Source organism: Coregonus clupeaformis, chromosome 10 (genome assembly GCF_020615455.1).
Source record: "Coregonus clupeaformis isolate EN_2021a chromosome 10, ASM2061545v1, whole genome shotgun sequence".
NCBI lineage: Eukaryota > Metazoa > Chordata > Actinopteri > Salmoniformes > Salmonidae > Coregonus > Coregonus clupeaformis.
Window position 1 is genome coordinate 63014 of NC_059201.1, and position 27420 is coordinate 90433.

At 44.6% G+C, this 27420-nt stretch overlaps 3 protein-coding genes across 11 annotated transcripts in view; all 3 read left to right on the forward strand.

Moving 5' to 3' along the window:
* The window catches only part of LOC121558631, a 51537-nt gene that overhangs the window by 5013 nt on the left and 19104 nt on the right, over nt 1–27420 (forward strand). Inside the window, exons 1-7 of one of the 9 annotated variants that reach the window (XR_006661456.1) lie at nt 11545–12615; nt 12705–12808; nt 12914–12977; nt 13153–14946; nt 15256–15300; nt 15628–15771; nt 21077–23204. The exons of 7 other annotated variants lie outside the window; for them this stretch is intronic. The gene's annotated coding sequence lies outside the window, so the exon portion shown is untranslated. Of the gene's footprint in view, nt 1–11544; nt 12616–12704; nt 12809–12913; nt 12978–13152; nt 14947–15255; nt 15301–15627; nt 15772–21076; nt 23205–27420 lie in introns of those variants that run through there. One more of the 9 variants, XR_006661455.1, reaches the window with a different exon arrangement.
* Nucleotides 39–2952, forward strand: LOC121558642 (B-cell CLL/lymphoma 6 member B protein-like). The gene is made up of 4 exons (XM_045222772.1): nt 39–471; nt 561–664; nt 770–833; nt 1006–2952. Exons 1-4 carry the CDS (start codon nt 165–167, stop codon nt 2097–2099), a joined length of 1569 nt encoding a protein of 522 aa, XP_045078707.1. The 5' UTR covers nt 39–164; the 3' UTR covers nt 2100–2952.
* LOC121558639 (zinc finger protein with KRAB and SCAN domains 4) lies at nt 24327–27367 on the forward strand. The gene is made up of 4 exons (XM_041872052.2): nt 24327–25683; nt 25774–25877; nt 25984–26047; nt 26229–27367. The coding sequence occupies exons 1-4, from the start codon at nt 25377–25379 to the stop codon at nt 27275–27277; spliced, it is 1524 nt and encodes a 507-aa protein (XP_041727986.2). The 5' UTR covers nt 24327–25376; the 3' UTR covers nt 27278–27367.

Below are 27420 nucleotides of genomic sequence, written 5' to 3' on the forward strand. Positions count from 1 at the left end.
AAAGCCAACCTTTATTTCGAAAACGATCCAGGAAGTAGCCGAACAATGTTTCCGAAAAAACGTAACGTCTATGGTCTAAACTGTGTAGTCTCAAGACGTTGACTGAACACTTCATTACAAATTACTATAACATAAGTGTTTAACATAGACATAGTGCCAAGGACATGTACGATACCGTCGACTTTAATGCTCAGCTAGCCTCCATCATTGAGGTTTTGGCGAATGCAGCCGTTGCAGAAATCTGCAAACTTGTAGATGACGGCCATGCTGCCTTACGTTTGGAGATTTCCCATAGCCAGAAAGAAATCGATAACCTGCGGAGGAAGCTGCTTTTGACAAAGTTCCAGAATTCTCGACGGAGCGCAGAGAAATTCGGAACCCTCCGACACACCGTAAACAGGCGCGACACCGATCTTGTTGCCCGGGGAAGAGAGAGCTTCATAGGAAAGTCCACAGGCAGACTTGGATATTGTAGGTTTTTTACCATATTTGAAAACGTTCAAAATAATGGGTAATGCAGAATATATAACGTTTATGAGTGTTTCTCTTTTCTGGTGTAGTGGAGAATCGTTTTGCCGACATTAAAGGGGGCAACTTTAAGCAGGATGTCACCAACTGGAGAGACGCAAGACGCACAGCGACAGAACAGGATGGGGGCATGCAGGTCAGTTGTCATAGACCTGGTCAAATTGATTATTAGTTTTTTTTCATATTTCAAATGATGGTGGGATATTTTTCTAATAAAAGGTTTCTGATGAATGCAAAACAGATGGCAGATATGCAAGAGGAACCTCTTCTCAAAATGGAGAACCTTGACACTAGCAGAATGGAAGGTATTTTCGTTTAACTTATCAAGTCTATGCAATTTACACCATGTTGAGTAAAGCTTTCAATGTTTATTGCAGTATTTTATTAACTACTTAGTCATAACTAATAAATAAGGCAAAGAAGAATCAGTCTCCACCACAGGAAGCTGATGTTGTGCTTTACTTTGCCCCATTTCAGAGATTGTCCAACCGGTCAGTGAGACCAGTGAGAAGATTGTTGTGGCAGAACCAGGTGCTTCATCATCTATTGAAACCACAGACCTTCTGGACCAGCAGGGTAACAGACACAGAGCTCCAGACACCGCACTCAATATAGAACCTGAAAACCAGACGTTCCAGCATCCAGCATCACAATACAACAGAGCAAGACAGGACCATCAGGTTGCTGACTGTGTTACCTGGGAAACTGACCATCAACCCATAGCATACAGCCTGTCTCAATGGAGAGAGAAGCAAGAGACTGACAACCGAACTGTGAATGCTCCTCACAATGCAGGGCCAGACTCCAAGAGGCTGTCTGAACATCCAGAGAGGAGAGGGGCACCTGGTAACTCTGTGGTCTGCATGTCTGCTTTGGGCTCTCTGGACTGGCTGCCTGATGTGATGCTGGTGGACTCGGTTCCCATTAAAGTGGAGGCAGATATGAGTTCAGAATGGAGCATAATGGGCCAAGAGGCAACATCTGGAGAGGTCTGTTCGGAGGGCAGGCAGCTTGTGGACAACAGAGGAAGAGGGGGAATGGAGTCTGGACAGACAAAGTGTCCCACTGACACTCAAAACACAGAGCAAGGGACAACTGTAGGATCAAGGTCCAAGTTGACAGATTTCAATGGACTGTCCACCCCAAACAGCTTTTCATCCCCAAGGGTTACTCTCCACCAGGTTCCCCAAAGAGGGAAGCAAGCCCCCTTCCCGAATTTCAACAGAGGCTCCACTTCTTCATCAAAGGGCATAGAAAAGCAGCCGCAACAACTAACGTCTTGTTCGGCCAAGAGGCAGCTCCGGTGCAGCCTCTGCGGAAAACCTTTCCCCAAGCCGGCGCACCTGCAGAGGCACATGCGGGTCCATACAGGGGAGAAACCATACGGCTGCAGCCACTGCACCAAGCGCTTCTCCCACAGTCACCAGCTGAAGATGCATGAGAGGGTGCACACTGGAGAGAAACCATTTCAATGTGTCTACTGCGGGAAGTGCTTCACCCAGTCTGGCCACATGAAGAAGCACCTCCTCGTCCACACTGGCAGCAGGCCACAGGACGTTGGGCTGCCCTGAGTGTTCCAGGGTGAAGTTTCCCCTAGGTACAGATCTAGGATCAGCTTCCTCTCCCCCAATCCTAACCTTAACCATTAGTGGGGAAAACTATCAAACACTGACACAAGATCTCCCTCACCACGTGACCAGACCAGGGAAAAACCCCTGGCCCTAGTTGTAAGCGGAATGGCTCCACATTACTGGGGTTTCATATGAAAACTGTGTTTAAAAAAATAACTTAAATACTTCCAATATTTTTTTTTCTTGTTTTTCAACAAACAAAACAATCCACATTCACAGATGTGGCAGAAATAAAATAAAATAAAACAAACAACAAATTTGCAGCAGCACAATCAGTAATTTGCAATTTCCAGCTTTCACTGAGACAATGAGCAAATAATTCGTTTTACAGCACTTTACACATAATGTGTATACACACATTTCCTTAATCAACCCATTCACTCTTTCCAGTTTGAAATATAGTTGAGTAGTGGAGACCAGAGTCAATCGAACCTGGGCTGTCTCTCGCGGAGGTCATAAGTTAGCTTTTCAAGAGGAAGAAAGTCAACAATCTGGTCAATTCACATTTTAAATGTAGGACAGGAATTAGAAGCCCACCGTGGGAGAATACAACTTTTAGCAAAGTATGTAATAGACATAAACACATTTTCTCTGTCTGGATCAAGAACAAAGTCCTGCTGAGCATTAAGAAGATAGCCATGGGGTCATATCAAACTACATCTAATATTTTCAATGCAGCAGTATGTATAGATTGCCAGAATCTGTCAGTCTCTCTACAACGCCAAAATACATGCATGTAAGTTCCACTTTCAGACACAGGAGGTTGGTGGTACCTTAATTGGGGAGGATGGGCTTGTGGTAATGGCTGGAGCAGAATTAGTGGAATGGTATCAAACACATGGTTTCTATGTGTTTGATGCCATTTGCTCCGTTCCAGCCGTTATTATGAGCCGTCCTCCCCTCAGCAGCCTCCACTGCTTTCAGAGGTACATCTTTTACAATCAGGAGAAATGTCTGTATTAATTCTATGGAGTCTCAATGGGGTGTAATACGATTTGTACAAATATGTTTTATAGATTCTTAAAGGTTTATATTAGTAGAGGAGCAGTATACCCTGTTGCAAACATCCGCCCATAACTCCTCACTGATAGTCAGACAAAGGTCCTTTTCCCAGATTATTTTCAAAGGTGTAAAGGAGGAGGCCACGTTCTCGGATAGGAGTCTATAGATATGGGAGATTTTGCCTTTGATGGATTGTGCTGTAGCAAGAAGGGTCTCAACTTCATTGAACTGAGCTCTAAACCTCCCCTTGGAAGCAAATGAGGAAATTACGTGTCTAATTTGAAGAAATTTAAATTGGATCTTGGCACATTGAATTCACTGCAGATCTCTTGAAAGGATTTCAGTGTAGTTGTGTGCTGATGAAACGGTTCTTAAAAGGTCCTGATCCCTAGAGTATGCCAAAGATTAAAGTTGGTATCACTCAGGGCTTTTGGCAAGTCTGGGTTGCATACTATAGGCGAGTGAGATCATGTCTGGGAGTTTTGAATTTGGGCAGACCAGTAGAACAACTGAAGGCAGGAAGCGTAAGACCACCCTTAGATTCAGATTTCAATAAAGTGGAGAACTTGATCCTAGGTTTTTTATTGCCCCATATACATTTGGTGATGCTTTGGTTGGTTGTTTTGAAAAAAATAAACTGGGAGATAGCATGGGAGCATCTGAAATAAACAGTATAGTCTAGGGAGGATGTTCATGCGGATAACATTGATTCTTACGACTAAGCTAATTGGGAGGGAGATCCAGGTTCAGAGATCATTCTTGATTCGATCCAGGAGTGGGGGAGAGTTTTCTTTGAAAAGGCAATCCAGAGCTGGTGTTATGAAGATTCCAAGGTATTGAAACCCCTGTGTCTTCCATTGGAACGGGCAGAGTGCCTTCGTGGAGCTGGTGAGTATAAGATTGAGAGGGCAAACAAGGGATTTGTTCAAATGTATCTAATATCCTGAAAACTTGCCGTACTGAGCAATGGTGTCAACAATGTGAGGGAGGCATTTCTCAGGGTTGGATCTGTAGAGCAAGACATCATCCACGTAGAGCGAAATCTTGTGCTGAAGGCCGCCTGCAGAACACCCATAATACTTGGATTGTTCCTTATAAACTCTGCAAAAGGCTCTGCCCCCAACAAGTAGAGCAGAGGGGACAGCGAGCATCCTTGTCTTGTGCCACGTCCCAAAGAGAATCTGTCAGAGTTCAGACCATTAGCAGACATCATGGCATTTTCGATGAGACTATAGGGACTTAATCCATTTAATAAAGTTTAAGCCCATATTGAACTTTTCTAAGACAGAACAGAAAGCTCCACTCCATCCAGCAGGACAGGGGTCTTCTGTGCATTTACTTAATCTATAATATCAAAAAGATGGCGAATGTTATCATAAGAGTACATCTAATGAATCCAGTTTGGTCCGCTTTTATTATTATGGGAAGAAGAGTGTTTAGTCTTTTGCCAAGCAATTTGGTAATTATTTAGTAGTTGAAGTCCAGTAAGTTATGGGCCGGTAGGATGAGTAGGAGAGAGGGTTCTTGTCTTTTTTGAGCAACACTGTAATGCGGGCTGTGTACATAGTCTGGGAGAGCTCCATTTTTGCAAAAAGTAATCCAGCATTGGCATGAAAATAGGGCTAAGCTTGGGCCAATAAGCTTTGTAGAACTCTGGGTAATCCGTCTGGGCCTGGGAACTTGTTAGGTGGCATGGAGATGATTGCCTCTAGGACCTCTTCGGGAGTGAGGGGGGAGTTGAGATATTCTTGGTCGGTTTCTGATACTTTTGGTAGCGAGCTTCTCTCTAGGAAGGAATGGAGTTCTGCATCTGTATATTTTGCACTAAAAATCATGAAAAGTTAATTGTATCTTATTTGGATCATATGTGACCATCTGCTGTTCTGATGGCCATGATTGTACACTCTGACTGCTCTTTTTAAAAATAGGTATGCAAACAATCTGATAGGCCTATTGCTATACTCATTGTATTTCTAATTAGTAATCGTGAGTTTTGAAGTGTCGCAGGGCTCCTTGGTGAAGAATTCTGAACTAGTTTGGGTATTTGAATCCCCTGAAGATGCCTTGGTCAATTAAGTGTTTCTTCACCTCTTCAAACTAGGTGCTTTCGGCGTATTTGGGCTCCCGAGTGGCGCAGCGGTCTAAGGCACTGCATCTCAGTGCTTGAGGCGTCACTACAGACCCCCTGGTTCGATTCCAGGCTGCATCACAACCGGCCGTGATTGGGAGTCCAATAGGGCGGCGCACAATTGGCCCAGCGTCGTTCGGGTTTGGCCGGTGTAGGCCGTCAGTGTAAATAAGAATGTGTTCTTAACTGACTTGCCTAGTTAAATAAAGGTCAAATAAAAAAATAAAAATTCCAGCTGACAGGTCATGGTGCAAGGTGAGTTTGGCGTTTCCCACTGTAATGGTGTTGATTTTCGCCACCTGTAGCACTCGTTCCTTGTCGGTGAATCTCAGGAAGCGTATGGTGATTGGGCGCGGTAGCTGTCTGGCTACTGGTGGAGGCCTCAGTGCTTGGTGAGCTCGCTCCAGTTCTATGGGCCTGTCGGTGGATAGGTGGAGCCACTCTGGGATTTTGTCTTGCAGGTAGCAGATCAGTGGCTGTTTTCCTCTTCTTTTTAGGCCAGGTTTAACAAAACACAGTTATTCCTATTTTCCAGGTCCTCTGTTTTATTTTCCAGGTGCTTCATTTTATTTTTAGCAGATGCTATTGTTTCCACGGTGTCTGCCAGTGAGTTTTCCATGGGTAGGATTCTCCCCTCAGCCGTCAACGCAGGGTTCCCGGATGAGGCAATCTTGTTGTTGATGGCATGCAGGGCATTTTCCAGGGTTGTCACTTTGCTCCCTATTACACTGAGCTGAGAGTTTGATGTTGAGTTCTGTATATTGGGATCTCAGCTCAGAAATAATTTATTTGACGGGACGAGGTTGGCAGTTGTTGGGCCTCGGGAAGGGACAGGTCCTCATGCTCCTGGCTAATGGCGCTAGCTTTTTCTGAAGCTAGCAGTTTCTTGGAGGCTTTTTCCGCGGCTATTGCTCAAGTCCGGGTAAAAATGTCACATGTAATGTCGCTTTTTGTAGGCGCCATGGCGTTTTTGACTAAAGCTAATGGGGTTTAACATGAAGTGGAGGTAAGATGAAGATTTGGTAATTACTTGTGCGGAGCTCTCAGTTAATGCGGCCATCTCGTTCAAGGGTCACGGTCCATGTGTTTTTAACAGTTAGGATGGTTTCACATTGAACACTACCCTCTATGTGTAGTGCTTGTGTTTTCAGTTCAGCTGGATTGATGCTTGGTCCAGAGTGGATTGATAATGTATAAGTTATTACTAGTGGAGATTTTAAAAACCTTTATGTATTTGTATTGGTGCAGTGGTGAACCCAAGAACAGCAAATTAAGAATTCAAGAAGCTCTGGGAAGGTGCCTCTGTGAGCAAGGCCTGTTGGTGGTCTAGAGCTCGTTGCTCAGCTCTGCTCGTACCTGGACATAGGAAAGAGGAGGAAGCTGCAGGAAAGAGGAGGAGGAGGAAGGCGCATAGAAGAGCGCACCGATTACCTCTTTCTGGACATCGACATGGCACGAGCACAGCTCTGTCAGGTTGGATGGTGAGCCTCACTGCACAGCTATTTTCAGGTCTCTCCAGAGATGTTCCATACATGATGCTACTGAAAATAACATTTAGATTAACATTCATATAATAAAGACTAATATGAATGTCTTCTACAGTTTGACATGTCCCCTACCTAGTGACTTTACTATTCTTTTTACAGGCACTGTGCATTGGGAAAGTTTTCAGACCCCTTGACTTTTTCAAAACGTTACAGCCTTATTCTAAAATGGATTAAATTGTTTTTTCCCCCCGCATCAATCTACACACAATACCCCATAATGACAAAGCAAAAACAGGTTTTTAGAAATCTTTGCACATTTCTTAAAAACTGATATCACATTTACATAAGTATTCAGACCCTTTACTCAGCACTTTGTTGAAGTATCTTTGGCAGCGATTACAGCCTTGAGTCTTCTTGGGTATGATGCTACAAGCTTGGCACACCTGTATTTGGGGAGTTTCTCTCATTCTTCTATGCAGATCCTCTCAAGCTCTGTCAGGTTGGATGGGGAGCTTCACTGCACAGCTATTTTCAGGTCTCTCCAGAGATGTTGGATTGGGTTCAAATCCGGGCTCTGGCTAGGCCACTCAAGGACATTCAGAGACTTGTCCCAAAGCCACTCCTGCGTTGTCTTGGCTGCATTGTCCTGTTGGAAGGTGAACCTTCGCCCCAGTCAGGTCCTGAGCGCTCTGGAGCAGGTTTTCATCAAGGATCTCTCTGTACTTTGCTCCGTTCATCTTTCCCTCGATCCTGACTAGTCTCCAAGTCCCTGCTGCTGAAAAACATCTCCACAGCATGATGCTGCCACTAACATGCTTCACCGTAGGGATGGTGCCAGGTTTCCTCCAGATGTGACGCTTGGCATTCAGGTCAAAGAGCTCAATCTTGGTTTCTCATGGTCTGAGAGTCCTTTAGGTGCCTTTTGGCAAACTCCAAGCGGGCTGTCGTGCCTTTTACTGAGGAGTGGCTTCCGTCTGGCCACTCTTCCATAAAGGCCTGATTGGTGGAGTGCTGCAGAGATAGTTGTCCTTCTGGAAGGTTCTCCCATCTCCACAGAGGAACTCTGGAGCTCTGTCAGCAATAGTTGAATAGGATGGCATTGACTAGAATACAGTATATACATATGAAATGAGTAAAGCAGTATAAACATTATTAAAGTGACCAGTGTTCCATGTCTATGTACATAGGGCAACAGCCTCTAAGGTGCATGGTTGAGTAACTGGGTGGTAGGCGGCTAGTGATGGCTATTTAACAGTCTGATGGCGTAACAAAATGTGGAAAAAGGGAAGGGGTCTGAATACTTTCCAAATGCACTGTATATATAATACCACTGACGAGGGAGAGGATCTTCCAGGACGTGCTGCGTGTGGACGGGAAGAGAGGCTACTGGAACCTGTCTTTAGAATCTTCCGCACCATCCTGAGAAATGAAATCATCAGGAAGTACTCCATAGGGAAGCTTAGTATCGACAACAACATACGTCTAAAATCTTATGGGACACAGGCAATTTTTTCAGCTGCTCTGTCGTTCGCTACATACTTTAGTCTGAGACTGACATCATTGAAGTCGTTTGTGGTGACGAGGGGCACGAGGGGTGTTGTGCAAAATAAAGTAATCAGCGATTGGATCGTCTCTAAGCTATGAGAATATTCAAGCCAATAAAGATATGTTCTAACCACAGCTTTAATCAAGTGTGTTCTGGCTCTGGCCCAACCCATCGGTTTCTGGACCAATCAGACGGCCCCGAATGTTTTCGCATTTGGTGAAGGGTCGGAGAGGTACTCTGATCAAGACTCATTGCGGAGAAAAAACGACAGTCCGTGTGCGTGGCGTAGGGTTTGGCCGGAGCAAGGAGTCTGGGTAGCCAGGTAAATCCTGAGCCCCAGTAGTGTCTGAAAGTAGGAGAAGCCAGTACATTGTGGTTACAGGTTACTGCGAATGACGACATAAACCATTACATACTCGCTGCATGCTTGCTGCGCTGCAATCACCCCTATTACCAATGTGATTATTAATGGGGCTTGCGATGCAAGAGACCCCACTTTAAATCTTCGTCATACTTCATTGTTATTATTTGGAACGCTACTCCTCTTACACCGCTAGAAACTTCAAATCAACCTGCAGAGCGGTCAGGACCAGTGTGCTTGCATACAACTTTTTGATATCTTTAATACTTTTTAAACTACTAAGCTTTTGTCCTTTATTCACTTTCATGGGATTTCTTCAACATTCAGAAGGTCCCATTGTGACATCATCAACTCACAGACTTCCAACATCCATTCATGGTGAACAATGCAACTTTTGACACAAATCTGCAATTTTGACCACTTTTCCAAAACTTTAGACAAGAACCCCTAGAGGGTATGACATTGTGGTCGACTTCTCTGGTATTCAAATCTGGAATCAGAACATAATTATCTACTACCGATCAAATGTTACAGCTGTTTGAGTTTAGAGTGACGGAAAGCAGCTAGCTAACATCAGCTAACAGCTCTCTCATATCCCGTCCTTGAGCAGCCCAAACGGAGCCATTGCTATGGATACCAATGCATTTCAATGGCAAAAAAAAGGGGCCATAGACTAGATTGGTAAAAAAATGTTTTTTTTGAAGTTTAGACCTAAAGTAGCTAATCTTTCACCGTTTAAGCTATCATCTCCAAACCAACATTGACATGTTCAGACTGACCCTACTTAGACTGCTTGTCAAAATATTTTTTATACTATATATACTTTTTAACTATAACCATTTACTATTTGCATCAATTAACATGAGTTTGAATGAGAACCATAGGAATACAGAGGTAGCTATTCAAAATGGTCTTGCTCCTTGGCCAATTAAGCTACCAGGTCAACATTAAAACATTCAGGCTATCGTAACTTCAAATTCTTTAAAACTGTTAGACTATAACTATATACATTTACATTTACATTTTAGTAATTTAGCAGACGCTCTTATCCAGAGCGACTTACAGTTAGTGAGTGCATACATTATTTTATTCATTTTATTTTTCATACTGGCCCCCTGTGGGAATATACACTATATATACATTTGCAGAAATTAGAATAAAATACCTCACCAACAGTAACTCTTGAACAGTTCAAGCTAGATACACCAAACCAACTTTTACATGTTCAGGCCATTCTAACTTGAAATTATTTAATAACTAACTTATTTATCAACTATAACTATATACATTTGCATAAATTAGCATACCAATAAAAAGGTATAGCTGTTTGTCGGAGTTTAGTGATGAAAAGTAGCTAACGTCAGCGAACCGCTCTCATCACTAAGCAAACCAAACAGAGCTGTTGCTATGGATACTCACACACGCAGAGGAGCGCATGGGGCAGCGCAGGGAGCGAGGAACAGACAGGGATGATCAGCTATGGATGCTAACAGAGGAAGTGAATGTGTTTCTAATTTCGGGTTGAGCAATCGGGCGCGGGTAGGTTAGGGCCTGAACGTCACCGGCATGGGTAGGGCTCGGCCTAAAATGTCATGCCTTTCTGCTTTACTTTTAATTCAAACCTCTGACCACTTACCCAACAGGTGAGACAGAAACTTAGTGTATGACATCTTCCTCTACTTCACTGTTATTCAAGCTGAAATGGTGATCACTGTTAGCCTAAATAGTTTATTTATTAGATAGAACTACAGCTAGCTATCAGTTGGTCTACATACGAACCGATTATATACTGAACAAAAAAATAAAGGCAACATGCAATAATTTCAAAGATTTTACTGAGTTACAGTTCATATAAGGAAATCAGTCAATTCAAATAAATTAATTAGGCCCTAATCTATGGATTTCACATGACTGGGTTTCAGATATGCATCTGCTTGTCACAGATACCTTAAAAAAGTAGGGGTGTGGATCAGAAAACCAGTCACTATCTGGTGTGACTACCATTTGCCTCTTGCAGCACGACCCGTCTCCTTCGCATAGAGTTGATCAGGCTGTTGATTGTGGCCTAAGGAGTGTTGTCCCACTCCTCTTCAATAGATGTGCGAAGTTGCTGGATATTGGCGTGAACTGGAACACGCTGTTGTACACGTCGATCCACAGCATCCCAAACATGCTCAATGGGTGACATGTCTGGTCAGTATGCAGCCCACCTTCCAGGAATTGTGTACAGATCCTTGCGACATGGGGCCGTGCATTATCATGCTGAAACAGGTGGTGATGGCGGCAGATGAATGGCACGACAATGGGCCTCAGGATCTTGTCTTGGTATCTCTGTGCATTCAAATTGCCATCGATCAAATGCAATTGTGTTCATTGTTCGTAGCTTATGCCTGCCCATACCATAACCCCACCACCATGGGGCACTCTGTTCAAAACGTTGACATCAGCAAACCGCTCGCCCACACAATGCTATGCACTTGGTCTGCGGTTGAGGCCGGTAGCACGTACTGCCAAATTCTCTAAAACGACGTTGGAGGCGGTTTATGGTAGAGAAATTAACATTCAATTCTCTGGCAACAGCTCTGGTGGACATTCCTGCAGTCAGCGTGCCAATTGCACGCTCCCTCAAAACTTGAGACATCTGTGGCATTGTGTTGCGCAACAAAACTGCACATTTTAGAGTGGCCTTTTATTGTCCCCCAGCACAAGGTGCACCCTTGTAATGATCATGCTGTTTAATCAGCTTCTTGATATGCCACACCTGTCAGGTGGATGGATTATCTTGGCAAATGAGAAATGCTCACTAACAGGGATGTAAACAAATTTGGGCACACAATTTCAGAGAAATAAGCTTTTTGTGCTTATGGAACATTTCTGGGATCTTTTAATTCAGCTCATAAAAAATGGTACCAACACTTTAATGTTTTGTTTATATTTCTGTTTAAGAGACCATCATATTTCTCCCCCCAAATAATAACCTAAAACGTTCTACTTCCATATTAGTTCCTCCCTTCCACCACAACAGCAAGTCTTCAAAAAAGAAAGCAACAACAAATTTGCAGAACCATGATTTATTTTCTCTCGTTTCTAAACGGACTGCATATTATGACGGACCACAACAAACAATGAATGTGTTTGCAGCAGGGAAAACGACAGGGCATCTGACAAGATGCACTGCATAACGCCAAAATAATATTTGCGTTTCTATCTGACTTTCAACAGGAGACCTGTGAGTTTCCTACGATACTATGTACTGTTTGATCATTACATCATCATTCAACTAAAATCAAACTTAATATACACTTTTTAACTGAAAGTCAAATAGGCTGATTTTTTAAAAATTTGATTCCTTTTAGTAGCAGCTACAATTTGACAGCAGCAGGTGGGAATGGAAGTTGGAACTAACATAAGTCGTGTGTGTAACCAACCTTTATTTTGAGAAGCCAACCTTTATTTTGAAAAACGATCCAGGAAGTAGCCGTAATTTTTTTGTTTCCGGAACGAAAACATTGCTGTGTGTAGCATACCGTCTATGGTGTGACCTGTGATTTCTCAAGAGGTTGACTGAACACTGCAATTTACTATAACATAAGTAAGTGTTTAGCATTGACATAGCGCCAAGGACATGTGCGATACCGCCGCCTTTCATGCTCAGCTAGCCTCCATCATTGAGGTTTTGGCGAATGCAGCAGTTGCCGAAATCTGCAAACTTGTAGATGACGGCCATGTTGCCTTACGTTTGGAAATTTCCAATAGCCAGAAAGAAATCGATAACCTGCGGAAGAAACTGCTTTTGACAAAATACCAGAGTTCTCAACGGAGCGCAGAGAGATTCGGAGCCCTGCGACGCACAGTTCACAGGCGCGACACCGATCTGGTTTCCCATGCAAGAGAGCGCTTCGTTGGAAAGTCATCAGGCAGACTTGGCTATTGTAGGTTTTTTACATTATTTCAACACTTTCAAAATAATGATTAGTGTAGAATATATATCGTTTATGAGGGTTTCTCTTTTCTGGTGCAGTGGAGAATCGTTTTGCCGACAGTGAAGGGGGCAACTTTATGCAGGATGTCACCAACTGGAGAGACTCAAGACGCACAGCGACAGACCAGGATGGGGGCATGCAGGTCAGTTGTCATAGACATGGTCAAATTGATTATTTGTTTTCTCATATTTCAAATGGAGGTGGGATATTTTTTTAATAAAATGTTTTTCATAAATACAAAACACAGATGGCAGATATGCAAGAGGAAACTCTTGTCAAAATGGAGAACCTTGACACCAGTAGAACAGAAGGTATTTTTATACAACTAATCAAATTCTTGCAATTTACACTTTTGTTCAGTAAAGCCTTCAATGTTTGTTGCAGTATTTTATTAACTTCTTAGTCCGATAACTAATAAATAAGGCAAAGAAGAATCAGTCTCCACTACAGGAAGCTGATGTTGTGCTTTACTTTGCCCCATTTCAGAGATTGTCCAACCGGTCAGTGAGAGCAGTGAGAAGATTGTTGTGGCAGAACCAGGTGCTTCGTCATCTACTGAAACCACAGACCTTCTGGACCAGCAGGGCAACAGACACAGAGCTCCAGACACCACACTCAATATAGAACCTGAAAATCAGACGATCCAGCATCCAGCGTCACCATACAACAGAGCAACACAGGACCATCAGGGTGCTGAGTGTGTGACCTGGGAAACCGACCATCAACCCATAGCATACAGCCTGTCCCAATGGACAGAGAAGCAAGAGACTGACAACCGAACTGTGAATGCTCCTCACAATGCAGGGCCAGACTCCAAGAGGCTGTCTGAACATCCAGAGAGGAGAGGGGCACCTGGTAACTCTGGGGTCTGCATGTCTGCTTTGGGCTCTCTGGACTGGCTGCCTGATGTGGTGCTGGTGGACTCGGTTCCTATTAAAGTGGAGGCAGATATGAGTTCAGAATGGAGCATAACGGGTCAAGAGGTGACATCTGGAGAGGTCTGTTCAGAGGGCAGGCAGCTTGTGGACAACAGAGGAAGAGGGGGAATGGAGTCTGGACAGACAAAGTGTCCCACTGACACTCAAAACACAGAGCAAGGGACAACTGTAGGATCAAGGTCCAAGTTGCCAGATTTCAACGGACTGTCCACCCCAAACAGCTTTTCATCCCCAAGGGTTACTCTCCAACAGGTTCCCCAAAGAGGGAAGCAAGCACCCTTTCCGAATGTCAACAGAGGCTCCACTTCTTCATCAAAAGGCGTAGAAAAGCAGCCGCAACAGCTGACGTCTCACTCCACCAAGAGGCAGCTCCGGTGCACTCTCTGCGGAAAGCCCTTCCCCCAGCCGGCGCAACTGCGGAGTCACATGCGGGTCCATACGGGGGAGAAACCGTACGGCTGCAGCCACTGCACCAAGCGCTTCTCCCACAGCCACCAGCTGAAGATGCACGAGAGGGTGCACACTGGAGAGAAACCATTTCACTGTGTCTACTGCGGGAAGTGCTTCACCCAGTCCAGTCATATGAAGAGGCACCTCCTCGTCCACACTGGCGGCAGGCCACAGGACGTTGGGCTGCCCTAAGTGTTCCAGGGTGATGATTCCCCTAGGTACAGATCCTCTTCCCCAATCCTAACCTTACTCCGCCCGGTGTAATTATAGGCAGGGCCAGGAGTTTTTCCTCACCAAATGACCAGAACAGGGAAAAACTCCTTGCCTTAGTTTTAAGGGGAATGGGTCCACATTACTGGGGTTTTCATATGAATACTGGGTCCATGTGTTTTTAACAGTTTGGATTGTTTCCACGTTGTAGTGTGTAGTGGTTGTGTATTAGTTCATCTGGCTTGATGCTTGGCCCAGAGTGGATTGATAATGTTTAAGTTATTACAGGTGAAGATTTTAAACAGCCTCATGAATTTGTATTGGTGCAGTGGTGAACCAAAGAACAGTAATTAAGAATTCAGGAAGCTCTGGACAGGTGCCTGGTGAGCAAGGCCTGTTGGTGGTCGAGAGATCGTTGCTCGGCTCATCTCGTACCTGGACACAGAGAAGAGGAGGATGAAGGTTCAGAGAAGAGGAGGAAGGTTCAGGGAAGAGGAGGATGAAGGTTCAGGGAAGAGGAGGAGGAAGGCGCATGGAAGAGCGCAACGATGACTGTCACTTTCTGGACATTGACATGGCAGAAGAGCAAAGCCACAGGTTCCCAGGGCGCCACCGCACTCCTGGCCCTTGAAACAGACCTGGCGACCCATTAGTTGCAAGGCGAGAGGGCTGACCTGGAATGGTAGGATGTCAATGGTTGGCTTTATAGAGGATTTATTATGGTTGGGTTTATAGAGGGCTTTATTGAACTATCTTGATACCATTTTACACTTTCCATAATATTCAGCCTAGGAATACCGTTGTCTGTTCAAAGTTACAATGAGTTTATGAGTCCCAGAATTAAAATTAATAGAATTAGAACCCATACAATTAAATCAGATAATGGTTTATTCCTTTCCATTCTGACTATGTTTTTAGTAGGCTAAACAGGTTAGGATGTGCACCAGCACTCTAGAACCAAGCTACTCACTCACCTCTTCTTTATTCCCAGAATCCCCACAGGTACCATGGTCTGGGAAAACCTCATCTCCTGGAGGTAAATACAGTATCTGTAGATTTATCTCACATAGAACAGGCAGAACATCACCTTCCTGCTTTCATAATATCAGATTTGAAACTGCTCACTCTTTGTTTTTGATTCTGCTTGCATGATGCTACTGAAGAGAATGTTTCGATTAACATTCATATAATAGACTATACATGTCTTCTAGATTTGGACATGTAGCCTACCTAGTGACTTTCCTATACTTTTATATATAACACCACTGCTTAGGGGGCCAACCTGATTGTTTAGGACCAGCACCTGATCCACAGTATATACAGATACAATATGGAAACCATTTAATTAACTTTGTCTTTGTAGCTTCCTCTGGAGTAGCTGGTGTGGATCTTCCAGGACGTGCTGTGTGTGGCCAGGAAGAGAGGCTACTGGAACCTGTCTCTGGTCTGCAGAACCTTGTGCGCCATCCTTAGAAATGAAATCAACAGGAAGTACTCCATAGTGAAGGTTAGTCTCGACAACAACATACACTGCATTCGGAAAGTATTCAGACACCCTTGACTTTTTCCACATTTTGTTACTTTACAGCCTTATTCTAAAATGGATTAAATTGTTTGTTTTTCCCTCATCAATCTAAACACAAGACCCCATAATGACAAAGCGAAAACAGATTTTTAGAAATGTTTGCAAATTTTTCTAAAGTAATAAACGGAAATATCATATTTGCATAAGTATTCAGACTCTTTACTCAGTACTTTGTTGAAGCACCTTTGTCAGCGATTACAGCCTCGAGTCTTACATTTACATTTAAGTCATTTAGCAGACCCTCTTATCCAGAGCGACTTACAAATTAGTGCATTCAACTTAGGATAGCCAGTGGGACAACCACATCTTGATCCCAGTAAGTACACTTCTTCAAACAAGCAGCTGTGAGAAAAGTCAGTGCAATCAGGGACAACTACATATCGATCACAATAAGTACATTTCTTTAAACAAATCAGTGCTAGCAGGTGAAATAAGTCAGGTGTTAGTTTAGACAAAAGACAATGGTAGTAAAGGGGGGATAGAAGGATTACTATTCCAGGGATTCCTTAAAGAGGTAGAGTTTCAACTGTCTCCGGAAGGTGGTCAGTGACTCCACTGTCCTGGCGTCGTAGGGGAGCTTGTTCCACCATTGGGGTGCCAGAGCAGCGAATAGCTTTGACTGGGCTGAGTGGGAACTGTGCTTCCGCAGAGGTAGGGGGGCTAGCAGCCCAGAGATGGATGAACGTAGTGCCCTCGTTTGGGTGTAGGGTCTGATCAGAGCCTGAAGGTAAGGAGGTGCCATTCCCCTCACAGCTCCGTAGGCAAGCACCATGGTTTTGTAGTAGATGCGAGCTTCAACTGGAAGCCAGTGGAGTGTGCGGAGGAGCGGGGTGACGTGAGAGAACTTGGGAAGGTTGAACACCAGACGGGCTGCAGCGTTCTGGATAAGTTGCAGGGGTTTAATGGCACAGGCAAGGAGCCCAGCCAACAGCGAGTTGCAGTAATCCAGACGGGAGATGACAAGTGCCTGGATTAGGACCTGTGCCGCTTTCTGTGTAAGGTAGGGTCGTACTCTGCGAATGTAGAGCATGAACCTGCAGGATCAAGTCACCGCTTTGATGTTAGCAGAGAACGACAGGGTGTTGTTCAGGGTCACGCCAAGGTTCTTTGCACTCTGGGAGGAGAACACAATGGAGTTGTCAACCGTGATGGCGAGATCATGGAGCGGGCAGTCCTTCCCCGGGAGGAAGAGCAGCTCCGTCTTGCCGAGGTTCAGCTTGAGGTGGTGATCCGACATCCACACTGATATGTCTGCCAGACATGCAGAGATGTGATTCGCCACCTGTTTATCAGAAGGGGGAAAGGAGAAAATGAATTGTGTGTCGTCTGCGTAGCAATGATAGGAGAGACCATGTGAGGATATGACAGAGCCAAGTAACTTGGTGTATAGAGAGAATAGGAGAGGGCCTAGAACTGAGCCCTGGGGGACACCAGTGGTGAGAGCATGTGGTGCGGAGACAGATTCTCGCCACGCCACCTGGTAGGAGCGACCGGTCAGGTAGGACGCAATCCAAGAGTGAGCAGCGCCAGAGATGCCCAACTTGGAGAGGGTGGAGAGGAGGATCTGATGGTTCACAGTATCAAAGGCAGCAGATAGGTCTAGAAGGATAAGAGCAGAGGAGAGATAGTTAGCTTTGGCAGTGCGGAGAGCCTCCGTGACATAGAGAAGAGCAGTCTCAGTTGAATGACCAGTCTTGAAACCTGACTGGTTAGGATCAAGAAGGTAATTCTGAGAGAGATAGCAGGAGAGTTGGCTAGAGACGGCACGCTCAAGAGTTTTGGAGAGAAAATAAAGAAGGGATACTGGTCTGTAGTTGTTGACATCGGAGTGTAGGTTTTTTGAGGAGGGGTGCAACTCTCGCCCTCTTGAAGACGGAAGGGACATAGCCAGTGGTCAAGGATGAGTTGATGAGCGAGGTGAGGTAAGGGAGAAGGTCTCCGGAAATGGTCTGGAGAAGAGAGGAGGGGATAGGGTCAAGTGGGCAGGTTGTTGGGCGGCCGGCCGTCACAAGTCACAAGATTTCATCTGGAGAGAGAGGGGAGAAAGAAGTCAAAGCATAGGGTAGGGCAGTGTGCACAGGACCAGCGGTGTCCTTTGACTTAATAAATGAGGATCGGATGTTGTCAACCTTCTTTTCAAAATGGTTGATGAAGTCATCCACAGAGAGGGAGGAGGGAAGATTCAGCAGGGAGGAGAAGGTGGCAAAGAGCTTCCTAGGGTTAGAGGCAGAGGCTTGACATTTAGAGTGGTAGAAAGTGGCTTTAGCAGCAGAAACAGAGGAAGAAAAGGTAGAGAGGAGGGAGTGAAAAGATGACAGGTCCGCAGGGAGTCTAGTTTTCCTCCATTTCCGCTCGGCTGCCTGGAGCCCTGTTCTGTGAGCTCGCAATGAGTCGTCAAGCCACGGAGCAGGAGGGGAGGACCGAGCCGGCCGGGAGGATAGGGGACATAGAGAGTCAAAAGATGCAGAAAGGGAGGAGAGGAGGGTCGAGGAGGCAGAATCAGGAGACCGGAGGGAGAAGGATTTAGCAGAGGGAAGAGATGATAGGATGGAAGAGGAGAGAGTAGCGGGAGAGAGAGAGCGAAGGTTGCGATGGCGCATTACCATCTGAGTAGGGGCAGAGTGAGTAGTGTTGGAGGAGAGCGAGAGAGAAAAGGATACAAAGTAGTGGTCGGAGACTTGGAGGGGAGTTGCAGTGAGATTAGTAGAAGAACAGCATCTAGTAAAGATGAGGTCAAGCGTATTGCCTGCCTTGTGAGTAGCGGGGGACGGTGAGAGGGTGAGGTCAAAAGAGGAAAGGAGTGGAAAGAAGGAGGCAGAGAGAAATGAGTCGAAGGCAGACGTCGGCAGGTTAAAGTCACCCAGAACTGTGAGGGGTGAGCCATCCTCAGGAAAGGAACTTATCAAGGCGTCAAGCTCATTGATGAACTCTCCAAGGGAACCTGGAGGGCGATAAATGACAAGGATGTTAAGCTTGAATGGGCTAGTGACTGTGACAGCATGGAATTCAAATGAGGAGATAGACAGATGGGTCAGGGGGAAAAGAGAGAATGTCCACTTGGGAGAGATGAGGATTCCTGTGCCACCGCCGCGCTGACCAGATGCTCTCGGGGTATGCGAGAACACATGATCAGACTAGGAAAGAGCAGTAGGAGTAGCAGTGTTTTCTGTGGTAATCCATGTTTCCGTCAGCGCCAAGAAGTCGAGAGACTGGAGGGTAGCATAGGGTGAGATGAACTCTGCCTTGTTGGCCGCAGAACGGCAGTTCCAGAGGCTGCCGGAGACCTGGAACTCTACGTGGGTCGTGCGCGCAGGGACCACCAGATCAGAGTGGTAGCAGCCACGTGGTGTGACGTGTTTGTATGGCCTGTGCAGAGAGGAGAGAACAGGGATAGACAGACACATAGTTGACAGGCTACAGAAAAGGCTACAATAATGCAAAAGAGATCGGAATGAAATTAACTAAACATCTGGGGAAGCGAGAGAGCGGGGCCTCCCTCGACTAACTAACAACTTGGCAGAACTGTCTTTGTTTCAGGGACAGTCTTCGTTTTGGGGACAGCTGCCGCTGAACAAAGAGGTTGTGCTAATTGCCTAGCACAAGTGTAGCCACTCCCCCTCCTATTGAGTTGTAATCTGCAGAGAACAAAAGAAGTGGCTGGACCTGCGTCCAGTGTGAATGGGTAGCAATCGCTTCTTAAGCAGACTGGGTAGCTTACTAACTATGACAGACAGGCAGAACCAACACAGTTTACAAGTTAAAACAATTCTACTTACAGAATCAAGCAGGAGCCTTCCAAGACTATTAGTTCTTGGGTATGACGCTACAAACTTGGCACACCTTTATTTGAGGAGTTTCTCCAATTCTTCTCTGCATATCCTCTCAAGCTCTGTCAGGTTGGATGGGGAGCGTCGCTGCACATCTATTTTCAGTTCTCTCCAGAGATGTTCGATCAGGTTGAAGTCCGGGCTCTGGCTGGGCCACTCAAGGACATTCAGAGACTTTTCCCGAAGCCACTCTTGCGTTGTCTTGGCTGTGTGCTTAGGGTCATTGTCCTGTTGGTAGGTGAACCTTCGCCCCAGTCTGAGGTCCTGAGCGCTCTGGAGCAGGTTTTCATCAAGGATCTTTCTGTACTTTGCACTGTTTATCTTTCCCCCGATCCTGACTAGTCTCCTAGTCCCTGCCGCTGAAAACATCCCCACAGCATGATGCTGCCACCACCATGCTTCACCATAGGGATGGTATTGGCCAGGTGATGAGCAGTGCCTGGTTTCCTCCAGACGTGACGCTTAGCATTCAGGCCAAAGAGTTCAATCTTGGTTTCATCAGACCAGAGAATCTTGTTTGAGTCCTTTAGGTGCCTTTTTGCAAACTCCAACTGGGCTATCATGTGCCTTTTACTGAGGAGTGGCTTCCGTCTGGCCACTCTACCATAAAGGCCTGATTGGTGGAGTGCTGCAGAGATGGTTGTCCTTCTGGAAGGTTCTCCCATTTCCACAGAGGAACTCTGGAGCTCTGTCAGAGTGACCATTGGGTTTTTTGTCACCTCCCTGACCAAGGCCCTTCTCCCCCGATTTCTCAGTTTGGCCGGGCTGCCAGCTCTAGGAAGAGTCTTGGTGGTTTCAAATTTCTTTGATTTAAGAATGATGGAGGCCACTGTGTTCTTGGGGACCTTCAATGCTGCAAATTTTTTGGTACCCTTCCCCAGATCTGTGCCTCGACACAATCCTATCTCTGAGCTTTACAGACAATTCCTTCGACCTCATGGCTTGGTTTTTGCTTTGTCATTATGGGGTACTGTGTGAAGATAGATGAGGAAAACAGATGAGGAAAAATCAATTTTAGAATAAGGCTGTAACCTAACAAAATGTGGAAAAAGTTAAGTGGTCTGAATACTTTCGAATGCACTGTACGTCAAAGCTTATGGGACACAGGCAATTTTTTTGGAGAGTAACTCATTGATTCAATGTCATGTAGTGCTCTGAGGAGAATTTCAAAATTTGTACCATACTTTTCCCCAAAAAATCTTTCCAGATAATGCAATGTCTCAAATGTCATTCCATGATTTGGTTGTGACAATGATGTTTGTAACAATGTATGTCAACACTGCGCGCAAACACCTAAAAAAAATGTCTGACCCATAGGCTTTAGATTCTTTACTTGTGCATTCGTATTCCATTCTGGTTTGTCTGACAGTCTTTTGTCCTGTTCTGTGTTTCTTTTCCAGAGATCCGATTCTGAGCTAGTCTGGGACTCACACCAAATTCTTCCGCTGCTCTGTCGTTCGCCACATACTTTAGTCTGAGACTGCCATCATTGAAGTCGTTTGTGGTGGTGAGGGATACGAGGGGTATTGTACAAAATAGTCATCAGCGACTGGATCATCTTTAACCAATCAGATTATCCAAGCCAATGACGAATTTTCAAACCGCAGCTTTAATCACGTGTGTTTTGGCTCTGGCCCAACCCACCGTTTTCTAGACCAATCAGACGGCCCCGAATGTGTTCGCATTCGGTGAAGGGTCAGAGAGGTACTCTGATCCAGACTCATTGTCGAGAAGAAACGTCTGTGGGCGTGGCTTAGGGTTTGGCCGGAGCAAGGAGTCTGGGTAGCCAGGCAAATCATGAGCCCCAGTAGTATCTGAAAGGAGGAGAAGCCAGTACATTGTGGTTACTGTGAATGATGACATAAACCATTATATACTTGCTGCATGATTGCTGCACTGCATACATCCGCAACATTGACCACTTTTCCAGCACTTTAGACAAAAACGTATAGGGCATGACATCTTGGTCTACGTCATTGGTATTCAAATCTGGAAGCAGAACATAATTATCTACTAACAGTCAAAAGTTACAGCTGTTTGAGTTTAGAGTGACGAAAAGCAGCTAGCTACCATCAGCTAACAGCTCCCTCAAGTCTAGTTGTTGTGCAGCCTAAACGGGGCTGTTGCTATGGATACCAATGCATTTCAATGACAATAAAAGGGGCCATAGACTAGAACGGTAATAATAAAGAAAAAAAATCTAGACCTAAAGTATCTCCTCTTTCACCATTTAAGATGTCAACTCCAAACCAACGTTGAGATGTTCAGACACCCTACTTAGATTGCTTGTCAAAATATTTTGATACTACATATACTTTTTGAACTATAACCAATAAAAATGTGCATAAATTAACATGAGTTTGAATGAGAACCATAGAAATACAGAGGTAGCTATTCAAAATGGTCTTGCACCTTGGCAAATTAAGCTACAAGACCAACTTTAAAACATTCAGGCTATCCTAACTTCAAATTATTTAATCTTAATCCATAATCTTCTTTAAAACTGTTATCGACTAACTATAAGCATTTGCATAAAATAACTCTGCAACAGCAACTCTTGAACCGTTCAAGCTAGAGACACCAAACCAACTTTCACATGTTCAGGCCATCCTATCTTCAAATCTTTAAAACATTGATCAACTATAACTATATGAATGTGCATACATGAGCATAACAATCAAAGTTACAGCTCTATGTCGGAGTTTAGAGGGACGAAAAGTAGCTGGCTAACGCAAGCTAACAGCTCTCTCGTGTCTCGTCATTGAGCAGCCCAAATGTAGCCATTGCTATGGGTACTCACACACGCAGAGGAGCGCATGGGGCAGCGCAGGAAGCAAGTGACGGACCGAGATCAGCTATTGATACTAACGGAGGAAGTTACTGTGTTTCTAATTTCGGGTTGAGCAATCGGGCGCGGGTAGGTTAGGGCCTGAACGTCACCGGCATGGGTAGGGCTCGGCCTAAAATGTCATGCCTTTCTGCTTTACTTTTCATTCAAACCTCTGACCACTTACCCAACAGGTGAGACAGAAACTTAGTGGATGACATCTTCCTCTACTTCACTGTTATTCAAGCTGAAATGGTGATCACGGTTAGCCTAAATCGTTTATTTATTAGATAGAACTACAGCTAGCTATCAGTTGGTCTACATACGAACCGATTATACATAGTTCAACTACCACAAAAATACTTTTAAAGAGCTGTCATCACTGAAACCTCCAGCATGGATGATTGAGTTGCTTTGCTTTCCTAAGAGTGTTGATCCACATGATCCTGCCTTTTGTTCCCATCTTCTGACAGATCTCTTTGTCCATAATCTTTCTTCTTTTAGTTTTCACCCTCAACTGTAGTTTAGACATGTTTGTGATCTAACTGCCCCACAATGCTAAGCAATAAGGTTGATATAGTAGTCTATCAAAGTAATCAGACCAATTGTTTTACTAAATGTAACTTTGACTACAGTGCATTCGGAAGGTATTAAGACCCCTTCCCTTTTTCCACATTTGTTACGCTACAGCCTTATTCTAAAACGGATTACATAAATTTTTTCCCTTGTCAATCTACACACAATAAATACCCTATAATGACTAAGCGAAAACAGGTTTTGAAAATGTTATGCAAATGTTTTCAAAATAAAAAACATACTTTATTTACATAAGTATTCAGACCCTTTGCTATGAGACTAGAAATTGCGCTCAGGTACATCCTGTTTCCATTGAGCATCCTTGATGTTTCTACAACTTGGAGTCCATCTGTTGTAAATTCAATTGATTGGACATGATTTGGAAAGGCACACACCTGTCTATATAAGGTCCCACAGTTGACCGTGCATGTCAGAGCAAAAACCAAGCCATGAGGTCGAAGGAATTGTCCGTAGAGCCCTGAGACAGGATTGTGTCGAGGCACAGATCTAGGGAAGGGTACCAAAAAATGTCTGCAGCATTGAAGGTCCCCAAGAACACAGTGGCCTCCATCATTCTTAATTGGAAATAGTTTAGAACCACCAAGACTCTTTCTAGAGCTGGCCACCCGGCCAAACTGAGCAATCGGGGGAGAAGGGCCTTGGTCAGGGAGGTGATCAAGAACCCGATGGTCATTCTGACAGGCACCTAAAGGACTCAGACTATGAGAAACAAGATTCTCTGGTCAGATGAAACCAAGATTGAACACTCTGGCCTGAGTGCCAAGCGTCACATCTGGAGGAAACCTGGCACCATCCCTACGGTGAAGCATGTTGGTGGCAGCATCATGCTGTGGGGATGTTTTTCAGAGGCAGGGACTGGGAGAATAATCACGATCGAGGGAAAGGTGAACGGAGCAAAGTACAGAGAGATCCTTGATGAAAACCTGCTCCAGAGCGCTCAGGACCTCAGACTGGGGTGAAGGTTCACCTTCCAACAGGACAACGACCCTAAGCACACAGCCAAGACAACGCAGGAGTGGCTTCCGGACAAGTATCTGAATGTCCTTGAATGGCCCAGCCAGAGCCCAGACTTGAACCTGCTCGATTATCTCTGGAGAGACCTGAAAATAGCTGTGCAGCGACACTCCCCATCCAACCTGACAGAGCTTGAGAGGATCTGCAGAGAAGAATGGGAGAAACTCCCCAAATACAGGTGTGCCAAGCTTGTAGCGTCATACCCAAGAAGACTCGAGGCTGTAATCACTGCCAATGGTGCTTCAACAAAGTGCTGAGTGAAGGGTCTGAATACTTATGTCAATGTAATATTTAATTTGGTATATTTTTATCAAAAGTTTCTAAAAACCAGTTTTTGCTTAGTGATTATGGGGTATTGTGTGTAGATTGAGGATTTATTTTTAATCCATTTTAGAATAAGCCTGTAACGTAAAAAAATGTGGAAAAAGTCAAGGGGTCTGAAAACTTTCCTAATTCACTACTTTACTATTTAAATGCTTTGCTTGAAATAGTAATGTAAAACTTTTTCAACTTCTACTTTAAGGATCTAAAGCAAGCCCCATAACTTTACTTTAATGTAAAGTTACCATCTAGTTAGCAATGTTTGTTTTTATACAGTTTTCTAATTTATTGTAAAAAATATATATATATCCTGAATGTTGTTTAGCTATTACTCAGGACTATCAGTAATCCCATTGGCTATTTATCATTTCTATATTCAGATTTTTAAAAATCTTTCTACTGTTACATTGTTCAGAGTCAGAGTGCATTCTCAGTGTGGTGCAGTTAGTTTTGAGACTACTAACCCTTAGCCTACTCTTTGATTTACTTTAACTGAAGAAATGTATTTATTCCTCTTAAATTGAGGTTGTATGCTGATACTCTATTTTTGTACTTGAACTAAATAGTAAAATCATTTTTGGAGGACAAAGTGTGCTTTTTATTTTTGTATTCACTTAACTGAAAGTCAGAAGGCAGAGGTTATTTTTTTAAACCATTTGATTCCTTTTAATAGCGGCAGCAATATGATACAGCAGCAGGTGGCAGTGTTGGAAATTTGAACCAAGGTAAATCGTGCGTGTGTAACCAACCTTTATTTTGAAAAGCCAACTTTTTATTTTGAAGAACGATCCAGGAAGTAGTGGAACAAAACAGACACAAAAAGAGATACGTGTGTGAAGGATACATTCTATGGTGTGAACTGTGTAGTCTCAATACGTTGACTACAATGCAATGCAAATTACTATAACATAAGTGTTTAACATAGACATAGTGCCAAGGACATGACCGATACCGTTGCCTTTCATGCGCAGCTAGCCTCCATTGTCGAGGTTTTGGCGAATGCAGCCGTTGCCGAAATCTGCAAACTTGTAGATGACGGCCATGCTGCCTTACGTTTGGAAATTTCCCATAGCCAGAAAGAAATCGAGAACTTGCGGAGGAAGCTGCTTTTGACCAAATTTCAGAATTCTCGACGGGGCGCAGAGAGATTCGGAGCCCTGCGACGCACAGTTCACAGGCGAGTGGACACCGATCATGTTGCCCGGGGAAGAGAAAGCTTTGTAGGGAAATCAACAGAAATCAAATATTGTAGGTTTTTTACCTTATTTAAACACGTTCAAAATAATTGTTAATGTAGAATATATAACGTTTATGAGGGTTTCTTCTTTTCTGGTGCAGTGAAGAATCGTTTTGACGACATTGAAGGGGGCAACTTTATGCAGGATGTCACCAACTGGAGAGACTCAGGACGCACAGCGACAGACCAGGATGGGGACATGCAGGTCAGTTGTCATAGACACTGTCAAATTGATTATTTGGGTTCTCATATTTCAAATGTTGGTGGGGATATTTTTCTAATAAAATGTTTCTGATGAATACAAAACACAGATGTCAGATATGCAAGAGGAAACTCTTGTCAAAATGGAGAACCTTGACACCAGTAGAACAGAAGGTATTTTTATGCAACTTATCAAATCTATGCAATTTACACTTTATGTTGAGTAAAGCCGTCAATGTTTATTGCAGTATTTGATTAACTTCTTGGTCATTACCCATAATTCATAAATAAGGCAAAGAAGAATCAGTCTCCACTACAGGAAGCTGATGTTGTGCTTTACTTTGCTCCATTTCAGAGATTGTCCAACCGGTCAGTGAGACCAGTGAGAAGATCGTTGTGGAAGAACCAGGTGCTTCGTCATCTACTGAAACCACAGACCTTCTGGACCAGCAGGGCAACAGACACAGCGCTCCAGACACCACACTCAATATAGAACCTGAAAATCAGACGTTCCAGCATCCAGCGTCACCATACAACAGAGCAACACAGGACCATCAGGGTGCTGAGTGTGTGACCTGGGAAACTGACCATCAACCCATGGCATACAGACTGTCTCAATGGAGAGAGAACCAAGAGACTGACAACCGAACTGTGAATGCTCCTCACAATGCAGGGACAGACTCCAAGAGGCTGTCTGAACCTGCAGAGAGGAGAGGGGCACCTGGTAACTCTGGGGTCTGCATGTCTGCTTTAGGCTCTATGGACTGGCTGCCTGATGTGGTGCTGGTGGATGCGGTTCCTATTAAAGTGGAGGCAGATATGAGTTCAGAATGGACGGGTCAAGAGGCGACATCTGGAGAGGTCTGTTCAGAGGGCAGGCAGCTTGTGGACAACAGAGGAAGAGGGGGAATGGAGTCTGGACAGACAAAGTGTCCCACTGACACTCAAAACATGCCAGATTTCAATCGACTGTCCACCCGAAACAGCTTTTCATCCCCAAGGGTTACTCTCCACCAGGTTCCCCAAAGAGGGAAGCAAGCCCCCTTCCCGAATTTCAACAGAGGCTCCACTTCTTCATCAAAAGCCATAGAAAAGCAGCCACAACAGCTAACGTCTCGCTCTGCCAAGAGACATCTCCGGTGCAGCCTCTGCGGGAAGACCTTCCCCCAGGCGTACCTAAGCAGGCACATGCGGGTCCATACGGGGGAGAAACCATACGGCTGCAGCCACTGCACCAAGCGCTTCTCCCACAGTCACCAGCTGAAGAGGCATGAGAGGGTGCATACTGGAGAGAAACCGTTTCAATGTGTCTACTGTGGGAAGTGCTTCACCCAGTCCTGCCACATGAAGAAGCACCTCCTCGTCCACACTGGCAGCAGGCCACAGGACGTTGGGCTGCCCTAAGTGTTCCAGGGTGAAGTTTCAACTAGGCACAGATCTAGGATCAGCTTCCTCTCCCACAATCCTAACCTTAACCATTAGTATATATTTTTTTTAAACTGATCCAAGATCAGCATCTAGGGGCAACTTCACATTACTCCTCCAGT

What these genes read in the sequence shown, in the direction of transcription:
- LOC121558642 (XM_045222772.1), top strand. Translation starts at nt 165, where the DNA reads ATGTACGATACCGTCGACTTTAATGCTCAGCTAGCCTCCATCATTGAG. An exon ending in CACAGGCAGACTTGGATATT is followed by an intron (nt 472 to 560) that starts GTAGGTTTTTTA and finishes TTTCTGGTGTAG; the next exon opens with TGGAGAATCGTTTTGCCGAC. An exon ending in TGACACTAGCAGAATGGAAG is followed by an intron (nt 834 to 1,005) that starts GTATTTTCGTTT and finishes GCCCCATTTCAG; the next exon opens with AGATTGTCCAACCGGTCAGT.
- LOC121558639 (XM_041872052.2), top strand. Translation starts at nt 25,377, where the DNA reads ATGACCGATACCGTTGCCTTTCATGCGCAGCTAGCCTCCATTGTCGAG. An exon ending in ATCAACAGAAATCAAATATT is followed by an intron (nt 25,684 to 25,773) that starts GTAGGTTTTTTA and finishes TTTCTGGTGCAG; the next exon opens with TGAAGAATCGTTTTGACGAC. An exon ending in ACCAGGATGGGGACATGCAG is followed by an intron (nt 25,878 to 25,983) that starts GTCAGTTGTCAT and finishes TACAAAACACAG; the next exon opens with ATGTCAGATATGCAAGAGGA.